This window comes from Pan troglodytes, chromosome 4, assembly GCF_028858775.2.
Source record: "Pan troglodytes isolate AG18354 chromosome 4, NHGRI_mPanTro3-v2.0_pri, whole genome shotgun sequence".
In the NCBI taxonomy this organism is placed as follows: domain Eukaryota; kingdom Metazoa; phylum Chordata; class Mammalia; order Primates; family Hominidae; genus Pan; species Pan troglodytes.
The window spans coordinates 976,113-995,975 of record NC_072402.2 but is presented as its reverse complement, the minus strand read 5'-3'; the positions used below and the strand labels follow the sequence as shown (position 1 = coordinate 995,975).

The 19,863-nt window shown below is 50.5% G+C and overlaps 1 protein-coding gene across 3 annotated transcripts in view; it reads right to left on the bottom strand.

The window, feature by feature from the left end:
• Positions 1-11,607: 11,607 nt before the first annotated feature.
• Positions 11,608-19,863, bottom strand: part of SDHA (succinate dehydrogenase complex flavoprotein subunit A) — a 40,938-nt gene continuing 32,682 nt past the window's right edge. For 2 of the 3 annotated variants that reach the window (XM_016952864.4, XM_063811026.1), the window contains exons 12-15: positions 19,532-19,643; positions 19,167-19,297; positions 14,602-14,715; positions 11,608-11,954 (exon numbers count right to left, since the gene is read on the bottom strand). In XM_016952864.4, the coding sequence (XP_016808353.4) occupies positions 11,868-11,954; positions 14,602-14,715; positions 19,167-19,297; positions 19,532-19,643 (444 nt within the window). In that variant the 3' untranslated portion in view covers positions 11,608-11,867. Of the gene's footprint in view, positions 11,955-14,601; positions 14,716-18,938; positions 19,298-19,531; positions 19,644-19,863 lie in introns of those variants that run through there. The other variant, XM_063811027.1, reaches the window with a different exon arrangement.

The window sequence follows — 19,863 nt, the reverse complement described above, 5'->3', positions numbered from 1 at the left end:
CATACACAAACTATGCAGCTGCAGTCCCTGCTTCTTCCACAACCCTGACCTCTAAGAAACCTCTAGCTCTGAATCCTGTCAGTACCTGGGCTGTGCTGCTTGGGACAACATTGTCTTCACAAGTCCTCTCCACATTCTCAGAGGTGGGGGTATTGCCATTGATGGGGGATGCTGCCGAGTCCCGTCACCAGGGGACAAAGCTACAGCGGAGACCACCATCTGCCAACAAAAAGAGAGATCATCTCCCACCCCTGGTTCTGCTGACCCAATCACTGGAAGCATCGAGGCACCACTATGTCCTCACCTGCCTCGGATTCAATTTCCTCCTAGCCAGGTCTGTTCTAAGCTTTCCAGAAGTTGAGAAATTAACTGAAAGATAACACTTTCCTCCCTGCATTAAGGTTCATCACATAATGTATCCAAATACTGGGTCAGTCTTTCCTTTGGTCTCGTTTCTCTCAGCTAATTTGAAAATGCCTTTTCTGTTTTCCTTAGAATTTTTCTAAATGTTTCTGGGCACTTGTGTTCCTGAGGCTTTCCATAGTGCACCCTCTTATGCATCTGATGTCTTTGGCACATATAGGCCCTCAACAAGTATTTGTTAAATGAACAAGTATTTGTTAAATGAACAGATAACCATCCTGTCCTTTGTGCGAACAAGCATATGCAAGTGTACATTGTATCTGCACATGTATCCAACAGCATCCATCTGAAGCCACTTTGTTCACTTATTTTCTCAGGATGACTGATGGCTGCATCATGACATTTGCACACAGAATCTTTTCTTCTCCAGTCACTTTTCCTTTTTCCAGATTCCCGCCATAGAATTCCAGGGACAGAGCCAACCATGCCTGGCACCCCCTCCTGTCTTGGGACAATGATACTTTCTCCCGTGACTCCCATCTTCCTTCCAACATTCTTCTGCTAGAATTCAGTAAGGAAGACAATGACTTACCACTTTTAATTTTTTCCCCTTTTTTGCTTTTCTACCAAATACTGCTTTTAACACAGGCTTTTCACTGAGTAGTGGACAATCTATCAGCTAGGTGCTATTCAGTGTGGGGGCATTTGCAAAGGTCTGCATCAGTGCTGGCTGATGGAACTTTCTAGTGATAGCATCGTTCTGTAGCTGCACTGTCCAGTGCAGAGGCTACTTGCCACTGTGGCTACTGCTCAGGATGGTGCAGGTCTGAATATCTTAGACACAGCGGCCACCGTGTCTACTGCACGGGACGGCGCGGGTCTGAATATCTTAGACACAGCGGCCACCGTGTCTACTGCACGGGACGGCGAGGGTCTGAATATCTTACACGCAGAGGCCACCGTGTCTACTGCACGGGACGGCGCGGGTCTGAATATCTTACACGCAGAGGCCACCGTGTCTACTGCACGGGACGGCGCGGGTCTGAATATCTTACACGCAGAGGCCACCGTGTCTACTGCACGGGACGGCGCGGGTCTGAATATCTCACACGCAGAGGCCACTGTGTCTACTGCATGGGATGGCGTGGGTCTGAATATCTTAGATGCAGCGGCCACTGTGTCTACTGCACGGGACGGTGCAGGTCTGACTGTCTTAGACACAGCTCACCTTTGATCCGTGTTAGGAATTATCCACATCTCCTCTCTGGGCAATATTCTACTTTCTTTTTATATTGACCCAATTATTTTACTTCTTTGGTGTGTCCTTTCTCCTAACACATGGGTTCACTTTAAAACCTTGAAACCCACATTTACAAAACATTTTCAATAGGAAACATCGTTCCATGACTCATTAGTGGAGTACTATAAACATTTACACTTCCAGACCACCCACTGCCCAGTGGTTTTCTTGGTCTCAGTACTCATGAAAACGGTCTGAAGGTTTGTTTTGGGTTCCTAAGCAGTAGACACACACACAACACTGCCTGTCAGTTATTTCTTGGAAACTAAATCAGCCCTTCTGTTGCCATCCTATCATGCTTCAGGGGTGCCTGTGCTGGTTTTTAATTCTTTGTCCTAACACTGAAATGTTTGCTCAAACGCCCATATTAATACTTCCTCTGAGTTTACAAAAGGATTTACTTTCTTACTGGTTGGGATGAAGCTGCCTGAGGTTCCAACCTGCTACTTTTCCTTCATTTATTGGACCATGTCATCTCATTACATGTCAGCCATGGAGGTTTTCAAACTGTGGTCCCTGGACATGTTAGAAATGCAAATTCTCAGGCCGAACCAGGACTGAATCGGAAGATCTGGGGTGGGGTCCCCCAGGACTGAATCGGAAGATCTGGGGTAGGGTCCCTCCAGGACTGAATCGGAAGATCTGGGGTAGGGTCCCTCCAGGACTGAATCGGAAGATCTGGGGTAGGGTCCCTCCAGGACTGAATCGGAAGATCTGGGGTAGGGTCCCTCCAGGACTGAATCGGAAGGTCTGGGGTGGGGTTCCCCCAGGACTGAATCGGAAGATCTGGGGTGGGGGTCCCCCAGGACTGAATCGGAAGGTCTGGGGTAGGGTCCCTCCAGGACTGAATCGGAAGGTCTGGGGTAGGGTCCCTCCAGGACTGAATCGGAAGGTCTGGGGTAGGGTCCCTCCAGGACTGAATCGGAAGGTCTGGGGTAGGGTCCCTCCAGGACTGAATCGGAAGATCTGGGGTAGGGTCCCTCCAGGACTGAATCGGAAGGTCTGGGGTGGGGTTCCCCCAGGACTGAATCGGAAGATCTGGGGTAGGGTCCCCCAGGACTGAATCGGAAGGTCTGGGGTAGGGTCCCTCCAGGTGATCCTGTTACACAGGTTAGAGAACCACAGCATTAGGGGTGGCAATTTGACAACTCTTTTTTTTTTTTTTGAGACAGAATCTCGCTCTTGTTGCCCAGGCTGGAGTGCAATGGCGCACTCTTGGCTCACTGCGACCTCCACCTCCCGGGTTCAAGCAACTCTCCTGCCTCAGCCTCCTGAGTAACTGGGATTACATGCACCCACCAACATGCCTGGCTAATATTTTATATTTTTAGAGATGGGGTTTCACTATGTTGGCCAGGCTGGGACAATTCTTAAACTGTCATTCTTTACTCACTTATTTGCAGGAATTCTTCTGTAAAGAACTTTTCCTAATCAACAAGGTTTCCCTGATTGCAATTTGTAGACAGAAGGTGGGATAATCGCTGATCTTCCCTCAAGTGTCCACTCCCAGTGTTAGGAGTTAGTGCCCTAGGTACCTCCAAGAGTGACCAATTACATGTGTTTGGTTGGTTTTGGCTTTGAAACCATCACTATGAATTCATGGTTTTCATGTATTAGAGACCAAGTCTAGATGCTTCATGTGCCTACTGCTCCTGGGGCAGAGCTAGGAAATGTGTCTACGTGAAAGGAACAAGAGAGTTCATGCTTATATTTCTATTTCAAATTTAGTATATGGTTTTACACCTTTTTCTCAGAAAAATCTTTTTTTATTTTTTGAGATGGAGTTTTGTTCCTGTTGCCCAGGCTAGAGTGCAGTGGCACAATCTAGGCTCACTGCAACCTCCGCCTCCTGGTTCAAGCGATTCTCCTGCCTCAGCCTCCTGAATAGCTGGGATTACAGGCACCTGCCACCATGCCCAGCTAATTTTTGAATTTTAGTAGAGATGGGGTTTCACCATGTTGGCAAGGCTGGTCTTAAACTCCTGGCCTCAGGTGATCTGCCCACCTCGGCCTCCCAAAGTGCTGGGATTACAGGTGTGAGCCACCGCACCTGGCCAGAAAAATCTTAGTTTTAGCATTAACATAATTAGTTATAGTTTTAACTCCCACCCCAGATAATTTCAAAGGCTTAATACCAATAAGACAAGTAACAAGGAGATGATTGATTGAAATTTAGGATTTCAGTGGCTCTATTTGTCTTTAAATTATGGCTCACTAAATCTGCATACTTGAAGTGCTGCGTTCTGGCGATGCTCTGATGACACACGAAGTAATAGGCTGTGTGACTGTCACCAGCCTGATGTGCAGTTGGGCTGCAGAACCCTGTGATGCTGCCTAGCCCAGCCAGCCCCAGGTCACTCCTCAGACTCAAACTTGATTCTGACACCACCAGCACCCGGGACGCTGCCTAGGGGCTTTCTCTGGTGGCAGGAGCACGTCCTGGATTAGGCCGGGGGTGCCCGGAATTGACCATCCTGACCCTGTGGAGCGTGGGCTGGTGAAGGAATGCACCAGCTCCCACAATGAGCACGGGCCCAGCTGCCCACGTGGGACCCGGCTCCCAGACACCCCGTGCCCTCACCTCTTTCCTGTCTCACCTCCTGCTTCCCTTCAGCTGCTGCTCAGGGCCACCTTCCAAATTTTGGTCTCAGGGTTGGCACCTGCAGAACGCAATCCAAGGAATTTAGATTCATTCATTTCAGATACTATTCTTTCAATTTTAGGGACTATCTTAAAACTTAGTTTGGTAATATGTAAAACACTTACAATTTCAAAGTCCAGATATTACTTCAGAGTCTATTTCAGTCTCACTTCCACCACTGACCCCTGTCCTCCACAGCAACCACTTTAGTTTTTATCTTTGTACTGTTTTAAGGAAAAGCAAATATATATTTGCATCATATGATATGTACTCTGCCCCTTATCGATAGGTCTTCCTCATCCCTTCTTCTGGTACTGAGTTCCCCACTGTACGAATTAATGTTCCTAATCCCCTACTGATGGACATTTTGATTGTTTCCAGTTTTACAAATGCCACAGTGAAGAACTTGGTTGCAAACACATTTAGGCGTGAAAAGAATTCTGTGAGTAAAGTCCTTTCAGTTTTTTGCCAGAGTTTTTTTTGAGGCAGAGTCTAGAATTGCTGAGTCAAAGGGCAAATGCCACATACTTTTGTTAGATGCTGCCAAATCCTCTTCCATGAGGTTGCAATGTTCTGCATTCCACAGTGACGTATGAGAGTCCTTGTATCCCACAGCTTCATAAACAAAGCATGATGTCAAACCTGCACATTTACCAATCACACAGGTGAGAAATTTTATCCTAGTTTCACCTTTGTTTTTGGTTCGCATTTTTATGACCAGCTTTTTTATGGTGTAATGCACAGAAGATAATGAACACACTCTACCCACAAGCTTCTTCCTGTGCCTTTGGAATCTGCTCCTGCCAGTCTGCAGGGAACCACAGATCTGCTTTCCGTCACGTAGGAGGCATTCTCGACACCCTCTGTACACAGTATGCACTTTTAAAATTTGGCTTCTCTTATGCAGCGTAGTGACTTTCAGATTTATTCAAGCTGCTGCGTGTGCCAATAGTCCACTCCTTCCTAGTGCTGAGGCCCCCATCACATGAGCACAACTGTTTCCTGTGTGTGATGTGTTGTTCTCTGGCTGTGCACTGCCAAAAAAGACATCATTAAAAAAAAAAATCTAAATATAATGTAAAACCTGCCTTGTCTTAGGAAAAGTTTTTCTGGCAGTGGCTCACACCTATAATCCCAATACTCCGGGAGGCTGAGGCAGGAGGACTGCTTGAGCCCAGGAGTTTGAGACCAGCCTGGGCAAGATAGTGAAACCCTGTCTCTGTAAAAAATATAAAAATTAGCCAGGCATGGTGGCTCACACCTGTAGTCTCAGCTCCTTGGGAGGCTGAGGTGGGAGGATTGCTGGAGCCCCGGAGGTGGAGGTTGCAGTGAGCCGAGATCACAGCACTGCACTCCAGCCTGGGCAGCATGGCAAGACTCTGTCTCTACCAAGGAAAAAAACAAAAAATTAATATAAGGAAAAACAAAAGGTTTTTCTTACCAAAAATACACTTTAAGGAACAAATTTATCATATTAAGTTGGTGCAAAAGTAATCGTGGCTTTTACCATTGAAAGTAATGGCAAAAACTGCAATTACTTTTGCGCCAACCTAATATTACTTTCTAATGACAAACTTGGAAATAATTGTCATTGTTCTCTAAAAAGAACAGCCTAAAAATAAAGAAGCAGCCCATTTACTTCTATGCCAGTTCTTTTAGTATTTGGTTATTTAAACTGGTGGTCCCTAACCTTGTTGGCACCAGGGACTGCTTTCATGGAAGACACTTTTTCCACGGACAAGTGTGGGGATGGTGGGGATGGTTTGGAGATGAAACGGTTCCACCTCCGATCATCAGCATTAGATTTTCATAAGCGGTGCATAACCTAGATCCTTCGCATGTGCAGTTCACAACAGGGTTCCACTCCTATGAGAATCTAATGCCACCACTGATCTGACAGAAGGCGGAGCTCACCCAGTAATGATGACAGGGGGCGGAGCTCACCCAGTAATGATGACAGGGGGCGGAGCTCACAGTAATGCTTGGACAGGAGGCGGAGCTCACACAGTAATGCTCTGGCAGGAGGCAGAGCTCACCCAGTAATGCTGTGACGGGAGGCGGAGCTCACCCAGTAATGATGACAGGGGGCGGAGCTCACACAGTAATGCTTGGACAGGAGGCGGAGCTCACCCAGTAATGATGACAGGGGGCGAAGCTCACACAGTAATACTTGGACAGGAGGCAGAGCTCACACAGTAATGATGACAGGGGGCGGAGCTCACCCAATAATGATGACAGGGGGCGGAGCTCACACAGTAATGCTTGGACAGGAGGCGGAGCTCACACAGTAATGATGACAGGGGGCGGAGCTCACACAGTAATGCTTGGACAGGAGGCGGAGCTCACACAGTAATGCTCTGGCAGGAGGCGGAGCTCACACAGTAATGCTGTGACAGGAGGCGGAGCTCACACAGTAATGCTGTGACGGGAGGCGGAGCTCACACAGTAATGCTGTGACGGGAGGCGGAGCTCACACAGTAATGCTCGGACAGGAGGCGGAGCTCACACAGTAATGCTCTGGCAGGAGGCGGAGCTCACACAGTAATGCTCGGACAGGAGGCGGAGCTCACACAGTAATGCTCTGGCAGGAGGCGGAGCTCACACAGTAATGCTGTGACGGGAGGCGGAGCTCACACAGTAATGCTGTGACGGGAGGCGGAGCTCACACAGTAATGCTCTGGCGGGAGGCGGAGCTCACACAGTAATGCTGTGACGGGAGGCGGAGCTCACACAGTAATGCTGTGACGGGAGGCGGAGCTCACACAGTAATGCTGTGACGGGAGGCGGAGCTCACACAGTAATGATCTGACGGGAGGCGGAGCTCACACAGTAATGTTCGGACGGGAGGCGGAGCTCACACAGTAATGCTGTGACGGGAGGCGGAGCTCACACAGTAATGCTGTGACGGGAGGCGGAGCTCACACAGTAATGTTCGGACGGGAGGCGGAGTTCACACAGTAATGCTGTGACGGGAGGCGGAGCTCACACGGTAAGGCTGTGACGGGAGGCGGAGCTCACACGGTAAAGCTCTGGCGGGAGGCGGAGCTCACACGGTAAGGCTGTGACGGGAGGCGGAGCTCACACGGTAATGCTCGGACAGGAGGCGGAGCTCACACAGTAATGCTCTGGCGGGAGGCGGAGCTCACACAGTAATGCTCTGGCAGGAGGCGGAGCTCACACGGTAATGCTGTGACGGGAGGCGGAGCTCACACGGTAATGCTGTGACGGGAGGCGGAGCTCACACGGTAATGCTGTGACGGGAGGCGGAGCTCACACGGTAATGCTGTGACGGGAGGCGGAGCTCACACGGTAATGCTGTGACGGGAGGCGGAGTTCACACAGTAATGATCTGACGGGAGGCGGAGCTCACACAGTAATGTTCGGATGGGAGGCGGAGCTCACACAGTAATGCTCTGGCAGGAGGCGGAGCTCACACAGTAATGCTCGGACAGGAGGCGGAGCTCACACAGTAATGCTCTGGCAGGAGGCGGAGCTCACACAGTAATGCTCGGACAGGAGGCGGAGCTCACACAGTAATGCTCGGACAGGAGGCGGAGCTCACACAGTAATGATCTGACGGGAGGCGGAGCTCACACAGTAATGCTCTGACAGGAGGCGGAGCTCACACAGTAATGCTGTGACGGGAGGCGGAGTTCACACGGTAATGATCTGACGGGAGGCGGAGCTCACACGGTAATGCTCTGGCGGGAGGCGGAGCTCACACAGTAATGCTGTGACGGGAGGCGGAGCTCACACGGCAATGCTGTGACGGGAGGCGGAGCTCACACGGCAATGCTGTGACGGGAGGCAGAGCTCACACGGTCATGCTGTGACGGGAGGCGGAGCTCACACGGTAATGCTGTGACGGGAGGCAGAGCTCACACGGCAATGCTGTGACGGGAGGCGGAGCTCACACGGTCATGCTGTGACGGGAGGCGGAGTTCACACGGTAATGATCTGACGGGAGGCGGAGCTCACACGGTAATGTTCGGATGGGAGGCGGAGCTCACACAGTAATGCTGTGACGGGAGGCGGAGCTCACACGGCAATGCTGTGACGGGAGGCGGAGCTCACACGGCAATGCTGTGACGGGAGGCAGAGCTCACACGGTCATGCTGTGACGGGAGGCGGAGCTCACACGGTCATGCTGTGACGGGAGGCGGAGCTCACACAGTAATGCTCGGACAGGAGGCGGAGCTCACACAGTAATGCTCTGGCAGGAGGCGGAGCTCACACAGTAATGCTCGGACAGGAGGCGGAGCTCACACAGTAATGCTCTGGCAGGAGGCGGAGCTCACACAGTAATGCTCGGACAGGAGGCGGAGCTCACACAGTAATGCTCTGGCAGGAGGCGGAGCTCACACAGTAATGCTGTGACGGGAGGCGGAGCTCACACAGTAATGCTGTGACGGGAGGCGGAGCTCACACGGCAATGCTGTGACGGGAGGCGGAGCTCACACGGTAATGATCTGACGGGAGGCGGAGCTCACACGGTAATGTTCGGATGGGAGGCGGAGCTCACACGGTAATGCTGTGACGGGAGGCGGAGCTCACACGGCAATGCTGTGACGGGAGGCGGAGCTCACACGGCAATGCTGTGACGGGAGGCAGAGCTCACACGGTCATGCTGTGACGGGAGGCGGAGCTCACACGGCAATGCTGTGACGGGAGGCAGAGCTCACACGGTCATGCTGTGACGGGAGGCGGAGCTCACACGGTAATGCTGTGACGGGAGGCGGAGCTCACACGGCAATGCTGTGACGGGAGGCGGAGCTCACACGGCAATGCTGTGACGGGAGGCGGAGCTCACACAGTAATGCTCTGACGGGAGGCGGAGCTCACACAGTAATGCTGTGACGGGAGGCGGAGCTCACACAGTAATGCTCGGACAGGAGGCGGAGCTCACACAGTAATGCTCTGGCAGGAGGCGGAGCTCACACAGTAATGCTCGGACAGGAGGCGGAGCTCACACAGTAATGCTCTGGCAGGAGGCGGAGCTCACACAGTAATGCTCGGACAGGAGGCGGAGCTCACACAGTAATGCTCTGGCGGGAGGCGGAGCTCACACAGTAATGCTGTGACGGGAGGCGGAGCTCACACAGTAATGCTGTGACGGGAGGCGGAGCTCACACAGTAATGCTCTGGCGGGAGGCGGAGCTCACACAGTAATGCTGTGACGGGAGGCGGAGCTCACACAGTAATGCTGTGACGGGAGGCGGAGCTCACACAGTAATGCTGTGACGGGAGGCGGAGCTCACACAGTAATGATCTGACGGGAGGCGGAGCTCACACAGTAATGTTCGGACGGGAGGCGGAGCTCACACAGTAATGCTGTGACGGGAGGCGGAGCTCACACAGTAATGCTGTGACGGGAGGCGGAGCTCACACAGTAATGATCTGACGGGAGGCGGAGCTCACACAGTAATGTTTGGACGGGAGGCGGAGTTCACACAGTAATGCTGTGACGGGAGGCGGAGCTCACACGGTAATGCTGTGACGGGAGGCGGAGCTCACACGGTAAAGCTCTGGCGGGAGGCGGAGCTCACACGGTAAGGCTGTGACGGGAGGCGGAGCTCACACGGTAATGCTCGGACAGGAGGCGGAGCTCACACGGTAATGCTCTGGCAGGGGGCGGAGCTCACACAGTAATGCTCTGGCAGGGGGTGGAGCTCACAAGGTAATGCTCTGGCAGGGGGCGGAGCTCACACAGTAATGCTCTAACAGAGGGGCGGAGCTCACACGGTAATGCTCTGGCAGGGGGCAGAGGTGACACAGTAATGCTCTGACAGGGGGCGGAGCTCATAGTAATGCTATGGCAGGAGGCGGAGCTCACACAGTAATGCTCTGGCAGGGGGTGGAGCTCACCCAGTAATGCTCTGGCAGGGGGTGGAGCTCACACAGTAATGCTCTGGCAGGGGGCGGAGCTCACACAGTAATGCTCTGGCAGGGGGCGGAGCTCACACAGTAATGCTCTAACAGAGGGGCGGAGCTCACACAGTAATGCTCTGGCAGGGGGCGGAGGTGACACGGTAATGCTCTGGCAGGGGGCGGAGGTGACACAGTAATGCTCTGACAGGGGGCGGAGCTCACAGTAATGCTATGGCAGGAGGCGGAGCTCACACAGTAATGCTCTGGCAGGGCGCGGAGCTCACACAGTAATGCTCTGGCAGGGGGTGGAGCTCACAAGGTAATGCTCTGGCAGGGGCGGAGCTCACACAGTAATGCTCTGGCAGGGGGTGGAGCTCACAAGGTAATGCTCTGGCAGGGGCGGAGCTCACACAGTAATGCTCTGGCAGGGGGCGGAGCTCACACAGTAATGCTCTGACAGGGGGCAGAGCTCACAGTAATGCTATGGCAGGAGGCGGAGCTCACACAGTAATGCTCTGGCAGGGGGTGGAGCTCACAGTAATGCTCTGGCAGGGGTGGAGCTCACCCAGTAATGCTCTGGCAGGGGGTGGAGCTCACCCAGTAATGCTCTGGCAGGGGGCGGAGCTCACAAGGTAATGCTCTGGCAGGGGGCGGAGCTCACAAGGTAATGCTCTAACAGGGCGCGGAGCTCACAAAGTAATGCTCTAACAGGGGGCGGAGCTCACACGGTAATGCTCTGACAGGTGGCGGAGTTCACAGTAATGCTCTGGCAGGGGGTGGAGCTCACACAGTAGCTCACCGGCCCACTGCTCACCTCCTACTGTGCGGCCTGGTTCCTAACAGGCCATGGACTGGTAACAATCTGTGGCCTGGGAATTGGGGACCCCTGATTTGAATAATCGAGGACACACTCACCTAGTAAACCGTCTGCCAAGAAAAAGGAGGAAATGTTAGTTTTCTCCATTTGTTCTCAGGCACCAACATTAATTTGAACTTAGAAATAAACTACAAGGCCAGGCATGGTGGTTCACACCTATAATTCCAGCACCTTGGGAGGCCAAGGAGGGAGGATCACTTGAGCCCAGGAGTTTGAGACCAGCCTAGGCAACACAGTGAGACCCTGTCCCTACAATTACAAAATAAATGAGCTGGGCATGGTGGTGCACACCTGTAGCCCCAACTACTCAGAAGGCTGAGTCAGGAAGATCACCTGAGCTGCCCAGGAGTTTGAGGCTGCAGTGAGCTGTGATTGTACTACTGCACCGATCCTGTCTCAAAAAAAAAAAAAGAAAAAGAAAAAGAAAAAAGAAACTATACAAAATATCTGGATTTTGATGTAACACAATACAAAGATTACATTTGATTTTTAGGTCAACAAATATGAGTAAAGTCACAACAGTAAAATATTTCAAATGGATTTGGAAATAAAAGAAAGTTTGTTCATTTATATTTTATTTAAGAGCTGTGCCCAGTTTTATCATCTCACAAGAATGAAGCAAGGGACAAAGGTAAGTGCCACGCTCCCTGGCCACTGGGTTCCTGGCAAGCTCCCAGCCTGGGTGCCAATCTCCCTTCAATGTACTCCTTCTTCCCCAGAGTGCAGACGCGTATGAAGACAGTTATGACATGGACACATGCATGAGCTATTATACATAATTACAAAAGCTGATTCTGTCATCACCACATCTTGTCTCATCAGTAGGAGCGAATGGCTGGCGGGACGGTGGCACAGTCAGCCTCGTTCAAAGTTTTGTCGATTACGGGTCTATATTCCAGAGTGACCTTGAAAAGAAGAGTCAGTGGTAAGTTAAGCACAAAAATGTACAAAAAGCCATCTCTTGTGTTCCTTTTGAAAAATTTTAACTATAAAAGTAGATTTATGGCATGTGAACTTTAAGATTCTCAGTGCTTTACAAAAATGCTCCCATCATGTAAAGTGGGAGAACCCTTGTCTATACCAAGACACTTTATGTTTAAACCATCTACTTCCAGTTTTTCTACTTCAAAGTAAATATTTATATAGGTTGAACATCCCTAATCCAAAAATCTGAAATTCTCTAAAATCTGAAACTTTCTGAGCACCAGCACGACATTCAAAAGAAATGTGCTATGGAGTCAGATCTTCCGATTAGGGATGCTCAGACAGTAAGTATAATGCAAATATTCCAAAGTCTGAACAAGCCTGAAATCCAAAACGCTTCTGGTCCCAAGGATTTCAGAGAAGGAATACTCAAGCTGTGTATTAAATATGCACACACAGGAAAAGGTAGGCACATATACAAAGAAATTTAAACCATAATGGGTCGTCTCTGGTTAGTGAGCTCTTATTTCAATCTCTTTGTACTTTCTAAAATGAGTATGTATTTCTTGAAAAATCACTAAAACTGGCTGGGGGTGTTGGTTCATGCCTGTTGGGAGGCCAAGACAGGTGGATCACTTGAGCGCAGGAGTTCAAGACTAGCCTGGGCAACGTGGAGAAACCCCATCTCTACAAAACATATAAAAATTAGCCAGGCATGGTGCCATGTGCCCAGGAAGCTGAGGTGGGAGGATCACCTGAGCCTGGGGGAGGTTGAGGCTGCAGTGAGACGAGATCAAGCCACAACATTTCAGCCTGGGCAACAGATGAGACTCTATCTCAGAAAAACAAAAACAAAACAAAAAACCCGAACCCGGAAACATTAAAAATAGACTTGTGCTAAGCGAGTGAAGTGTGATTTCTATACACTATCAGGAAATGGCCTTCATGAGAAGTCCTGAAAATGACCTACTGCCTGAATCACAGACACACTAGATGATAGTGAGAGTCCAAAGGTAACTTCCACAGACACAGCTAAGTGATTATACGACTCTTACAAGCTATGAAATGTTTAAGGGTAAAAGCTTTCTATCTTCATTATTTCTGAATCTTAATGCCCAGCGGAAATGCCACACAGGTGAACTGTGCTTGTGTGGAACAAGGCTGCGACCCCTACCACACCCTCGGCTGGCTGTTCCCAGGACGCTGTGCTTGTGTGGAACAAGGCTGCGACCCCCTACCACACCCTCGGCTGGCTGTTCCCAGGACGCTGTGCTTGTGTGGAACAAGGCTGCGACCCCTACCACACCCTCGGCTGGCTGTTCCCAGGACGCTGTGCTTGTGTGGAACAAGGCTGCAACTCCTACCACACCCTCGGCTGGCTGTTCCCAGGACGCTGTGCTTGTGTGGAACAAGGCTGCGACCCCTACCACACCCTCGGCTGGCTGTTCCCAGGACGCTGTGCTTGTGTGGAACAAGGCTGCGACCCCTACCACACCCTCGGCTGGCTGTTCCCAGGACGCTGTGCTTGTGTGGAACAAGGCTGCGACCCCTAGCACACCCTCGGCTGGCTGTTCCCAGGACGCTGTGCTTGTGTGGAACAAGGCTGCGACCCCTAGCACACCCTCGGCTGGCTGTTCCCAGGACGCTGTGCTTGTGTGGAACAAGGCTGCGACCCCCCTACCACACCCTCGGCTGGCTGTTCCCAGGACGCTGTGCTTGTGTGGAACAAGGCTGCGACCCCCCTACCACACCCTCGGCTGGCTGTTCCCAGGACGCTGTGCTTGTGTGGAACAAGGCTGCGACCCCCTACCACACCCTCGGCTGGCTGTTCCCAGGACGCTGTGCTTGTGTGGAACAAGGCTGCGACCCATACCACACCCTCGGCTGGCTGTTCCCAGGACGCTGTGCTTGTGTGGAACAAGGCTGCGACCCCCCTACCACACCCTCGGCTGGCTGTTCCCAGGACGCTGTGCTTGTGTGGAACAAGGCTGCGACCCCCCTACCACACCCTCGGCTGGCTGTTCCCAGAACACTGTGCTTGTGTGGAACAAGGCTGCGACCCCCTACCACACCCTCGGCTGGCTGTTCCCAGGACGCTGCTCACCCCAACCCCACCTCCATTTCTGCCCTTCTGCTTGCTCAGTGCCCAGGGGATGCTAAAGGCTGCACCACATCCCCTCAGCTCCCCTGCAGACGCCTCCAGTTGGCCCAGCCCGTGGGAGGAGAGGGGAGGTGTCTCTTCTGGGCTCCCTTGACGTGGGACTGGTTTCTGGTAATGGCTGTGTGTCCCCACCCCACAGATGCTTTCTCGCTAGGTCCACAATCATCATCTCCTCCCCTATCACCAGGCCTTGGACACTTGCTCCTGCCCAGTGACGTCCATCTGGCCCACACCACAGAGCAACCCTTCCTTAAGGCTCCTCTGAACCACCTGCAGGAACTGGATTCTGTTTCCAGCCCGAAGCCTGACTGCTGTCGGAGTGCCTTTTTCAGCGGTGCCTCGAATCTGTCGGGAGTTGATTTAAATCTGGCCTGCTCCTCCCTGTTCACCATCAGCAAGGCCAGCCCGCAGGCCTGGGCGGGGCCGTGTGGGTGCTGGGCTGTGGTGAGAACGAGCTCCACACTGACCTTCCCAGTGCCAACGTCCACATACGACAGGGTGTGCTTTCTCCAGTGCTCCTCAAAGGGCTTCTTCTGTTGCCCCTGGATGGGCTTGGAGTAATCGTACTCATCAATCCGCACCTGAGGCCAGAAACACCATCACGTTTCTTATTACTCTAACAGAGCAATACAGAAAAAACACAGCAAACATTAACATGATCTAAGAGACAGATGCCCTAGAACTCATTCCATTTCCACTTCAGCCCAGGAGGTTGGCACCATCAACATGTTCAGAACCCACGGAGGCCGCATGGCTGGCCAGGGGGTGCGCAGCCAGCAGTGAGTCCACAGTAATCCATGTCTGCATGTTCCCTTAAGCATCCTTTATGTACCTAAGAGTTTATCAAATACTTTGTCTTTTTGCTCCACGTGCTGGGAGACTACCTCAATCTTTTCTTTCAGCCTGTTTTTATTAAAAAAGAAATTTTTTTTTGAGACAGGGTCTGGCTATGTCACCTGGGCTGGAGTGCAGTGGTGTGATCACAGCTTGCCGGAGCCTTGACTTCCCAGGCTCAATCAATCCTCCTGCCTCAGCCTCCTGTGCTACCACCACGCCTGGCTCATTTTTTATGTTTTTGTAGAGACACGTTTCGCCATGTTGCCCACGCTGGTCTAGAACTCTGGGGCTCAAGTCATCGGCCTGCCTCAGCCTCCCAAATGCTGGGATTACAGGTGTGAGGCACTGCACCTGGCTTCTATTCTAATGAAAACTGACTGTGACCAACTAAATTTATGCACTGGCCAGGCACAGTGGCTCATGCCTGTAACCCTAGCACTTTGGGAGGCCGAGGTGGGTGGTTCACTTGAGGTCAGGAGTTCGAGACCAGCCCGGCCAATATGGTGAAACCCCATCTCTACTGAAAATACAAAATTAGGCATGGTGTCATGTGTCTGTAATCCCAGCTGCTTGGGAGGCTGAGGCAGGAGAATCACTTGAACCCGGGAGGCAGAGGTTGCAGTGAGCTGAGATCGTGCCACTGCACTCCAGCCTGGGGGACAGTGAGATTCCATCTCAAAAAAATAAAAATAAAAATAATAAATTTACTATTATTCTGTATTCTGGCAAACACGGATTCATATACTTTGCAGGAAACTCTTAATATGTACAAGGAGACAAGGGCAAGTTCTGAGCAGTGATCACAGCCATCAGCATATTCTAGTGGAGGGTAAATCAGTAAAATTTCATGGTGAATAAAAATGATTTTCCCATTCACCATGTTCAGCTGACTGGAAAGGCTGCCACTAGCTGCCTACACACGGTCCTGAACCAGCCTGTGCGCCTGCCTTGTGGAGCCTTTGTCCTTTTGCTGATGTGGTTTATCCTGAACTTGCATTTGCACCCCAAGCTTCCCTTTCTGTTGTTTTTTGCTATCATATGGGAAAAACTCTTACCAGGCAGAATCCAACACGTGTGCTCTGCACAAAAATCAGTTCATCTGAAGAACAAGTGACCACAGGGCAGGCTCTATAATACCTTTTCCAAACCACAGGACAGGACTGAAATGGTGGCTTACTCGTTATTTAATAAACTGGCATTTCCTCCACAGCGCAGGTCTGAAATGGTGACTTACTGATTAATAAACTGGCATTTACTCCACAGGGCAGGTCTGAAACAGTGACTTACTCATTAATAAACTGGCATTTTCCTCCACAGGGCAGGTCTGAAACGGTGGCTTACTCGTTATTTAATAAACTGGCATTTCCTCCACAGGGCAGGTATGAAACGGTGACTTACAAGTTAATAAACTGGCATTTCCTCCACAGGGCAGGTTTGAAACGGTGGCTTACTCGTTAATAAACTGGCATTTCCTCCACAGGGCAGGCTTGAAACGGTGACTTACTCGTTAATAAACTGGCATTTCCTCCACAGGGCAGGTTTGAAACGGTGACTTACAAGTTAATAAACTGGCATTTCCTCCACAGGGCAGGTTTGAAACGGTGGCTTACTCGTTAATAAACTGGCATTTCCTCCACAGGGCAGGTTTGAAACGGTGGCTTACTCGTTATTTAATAAACTGGCATTTCCTCCACAGGGCAGGTATGAAACGGTGACTTACAAGTTAATAAACTGGCATTTCCTCCACAGGGCAGGTTTGAAACGGTGGCTTACTCGTTAATAAACTGGCATTTCCTCCACAGGGCAGGCTTGAAACGGTGGCTTACTCGTTATTTAATAAACTGGCATTTCCTCCACAGGGCAGGTATGAAACGGTGACTTACAAGTTAATAAACTGGCATTTCCTCCACAGGGCAGGTTTGAAACGGTGGCTTACTCGTTAATAAACTGGCATTTCCTCCACAGGGCAGGCTTGAAACGGTGACTTACTCGTTATTTAATAAACTGGCATTTCCTCCACAGGGCAGGTATGAAACGGTGACTTACAAGTTAATAAACTGGCATTTCCTCCACAGGGCAGGCTTGAAACGGTGGCTTACTCGTTAATAAACTGGCATTTCCTCCACAGGGCAGGTTTGAAACGGTGGCTTACTCGTTATTTAATAAACTGGCATTTCCTCCACAGGGCAGGTATGAAATGGTGACTTACTCGTTATTTAATAAACTGGCATTTCCTCCACAGGACAGGCTTGAAACGGTGGCTTACTCGTTATTTAATAAACTGGCATTTCCTCCACAGGGCAGGTATGAAACGGTGACTTACAAGTTAATAAACTGGCATTTCCTCCACAGGGCAGGTATGAAACGGTGGCTTACTCGTTATTTAATAAACTGGCATTTCCTCCACAGGGCAGGTATGAAACGGTGGCTTACTCGTTGATAAACTGGCATTTCCTCCACAGGGCAGGTATGAAACGGTGGCTTACTCGTTATTTAATAAACTGGCATTTCCTCCACAGGGCAGGTATGAAACGGTGGCTTACTCGTTGATAAACTGGCATTTCCTCCACAGGACAGGCTTGAAACGGTGGCTTACTCGTTAATAAACTGGCATTTCCTCCACAGGGCAGGTATGAAACGGTGGCTTACTCGTTATTTAATAAACTGGCATTTCCTCCACAGGACAGGCTTGAAACGGTGGCTTACTCGTTAATAAACTGGCATTTCCTCCACAGGGCAGGTATGAAACGGTGGCTTACTCGTTATTTAATAAACTGGCATTTCCTCCACAGGGCAGGTTTGAAACGGTGGCTTACTCGTTAATAAACTGGCATTTCCTCCACAGGGCAGGTATGAAACGGTGGCTTACTCGTTATTTAATAAACTGGCATTTCCTCCACAGGGCAGGTATGAAACGGTGGCTTACTCGTTGATAAACTGGCATTTCCTCCACAGGACAGGCTTGAAACGGTGACTTACTCGTTAATAAACTGGCATTTCCTCCACAGGGCAGGCTTGAAATGGTGACTTACTTGTTATTTAATAAACTGGCATTTCCTCCACAGGGCAGGTCTGAAACAGTGACTTACTCGTTAATAAACTGGCATTTCCTCCACAGGGCAGGCTTGAAACGGTGGCTTACTCGTTATTTAATAAACTGGCATTTCCTCCACAGGGCAGGTATGAAATGGTGGCTTACTCGTTAATAAACTGGCATTTCCTCCACAGGGCAGGTATGAAACGGTGGCTTACTCGTTAATAAACTGGCATTTCCTCTACAGGGCAGGTATGAAACGGTGGCTTACTCGTTATTTAATAAACTGGCATTTCCTCCACAGGGCAGGTATGAAATGGTGGCTTACTCGTTAATAAACTGGCATTTCCTCCACAGGACAGGCTTGAAACGGTGACTTACTTGTTATTTAATAAACTGGCATTTCCTCCACAGGGCAGGTCTGAAACGGTGGCTTACTCGTTATTTAATAAACTGGCATTTCCTCCACAGGGCAGGCTTGAAACGGTGGCTTACTCGTTATTTAATAAACTGGCATTTCCTCCACAGGGCAGGTCTGAAACGCTGGCTTACTCGTTATTTAATAAACTGGCATTTCCTCCACAGGGCAGGCTTGAAACGGTGGCTTACTCGTTATTTAATAAACTGGCATTTCCTCCACAGGGCAGGCTTGAAACGGTGACTTACTTGTTATTTAATAAACTGGCATTTCCTCCACAGGGCAGGCTTGAAACGGTGACTTACTCGTTATTTAATAAACTGGCATTTCCTCCACAGGGCACGTTTGAAACGGTGGCTTACTCGTTATTTAATAAACTGGCATTTCCTCCACAGGGCAGGCTTGAAATGGTGGCTTACTCGTTATTTAATAAACTGGTATTTATTTCCTGGTCTTGCCACTCTAGCTGCACTTCTAACCTTGGCCTTCTAACAGCAAAGCACATTGGCTTGGAGATGCCACTGCTGGCATCAGTGGATGCAGACCCAAAGCAAGGAAAAGGTCACAGTGATCCAGAAGATGGCGAGAACCCAGGGATCAAAGTTACCAGGGGGGAAAAAGGCATTTTTTGGATTTACTTTTGGGGCAACGAAAGAAAATGCAGAGAAAATGCAGGGGTGGGGCTGAGTCCCACCAGGTGGCAGGAAAAGGCAGGTGCAGGTGGGTGTGGTGAGAAGGCCCACCTTGTAGTCTTCCCTGGCATGCGCGCCCCGTGACTCCTTCCGCGCCTCTGCTCCGTAGATGGTCTGCAGCGCACACAGCATCAGGTTCTGCAGCTCCAGGGTCTCCACCAGGTCCGTGTTCCAGACCATTCCTGGGGACACAAAAAGTTCCATCAGGGGCAGGCGGGACCCAGTCACATGGGCCCTCCGAGCTGTCAGCCTGGGCCTGCTAGTCCATGGAGTCACTGGTTGTGGCTTTATAGCTGTGGGCCAGGACCCATCCAGACAGCAAGCACGGAACTAAGTCAGCACTGACGGGACAGACACCAGCCCACCCTGCAGAAGGAAGGGCCCAACAGTGTGCACAGAGCCCACTGTCTGCTCACCCCGGTCGAACGTCTTCAGGTGCTTTAGGTCTCCATAGAGCTTGCTGATTTTCCCACAACCTTCTTGCAACACGCTTCCCACACGGAACACGGCAGCATGATTTTGCATTGACTGTGGCACAAAATATTATTTGTAAACTTTTAATCCATAGAAGCAGCCATACCAAGAACTGCTTAACTTTTAGACCTGTTGTTTTGCATTTCACTTAAAAGTTACATAAATTAAACAGAAAAATTAGGAAATTCAGACTATGAGTTTATTACTCCAAACTTAAAAATGAAGTTGTGACTAAAGCTTCTGAATAAATAAATGTTTCTATTACATACACATC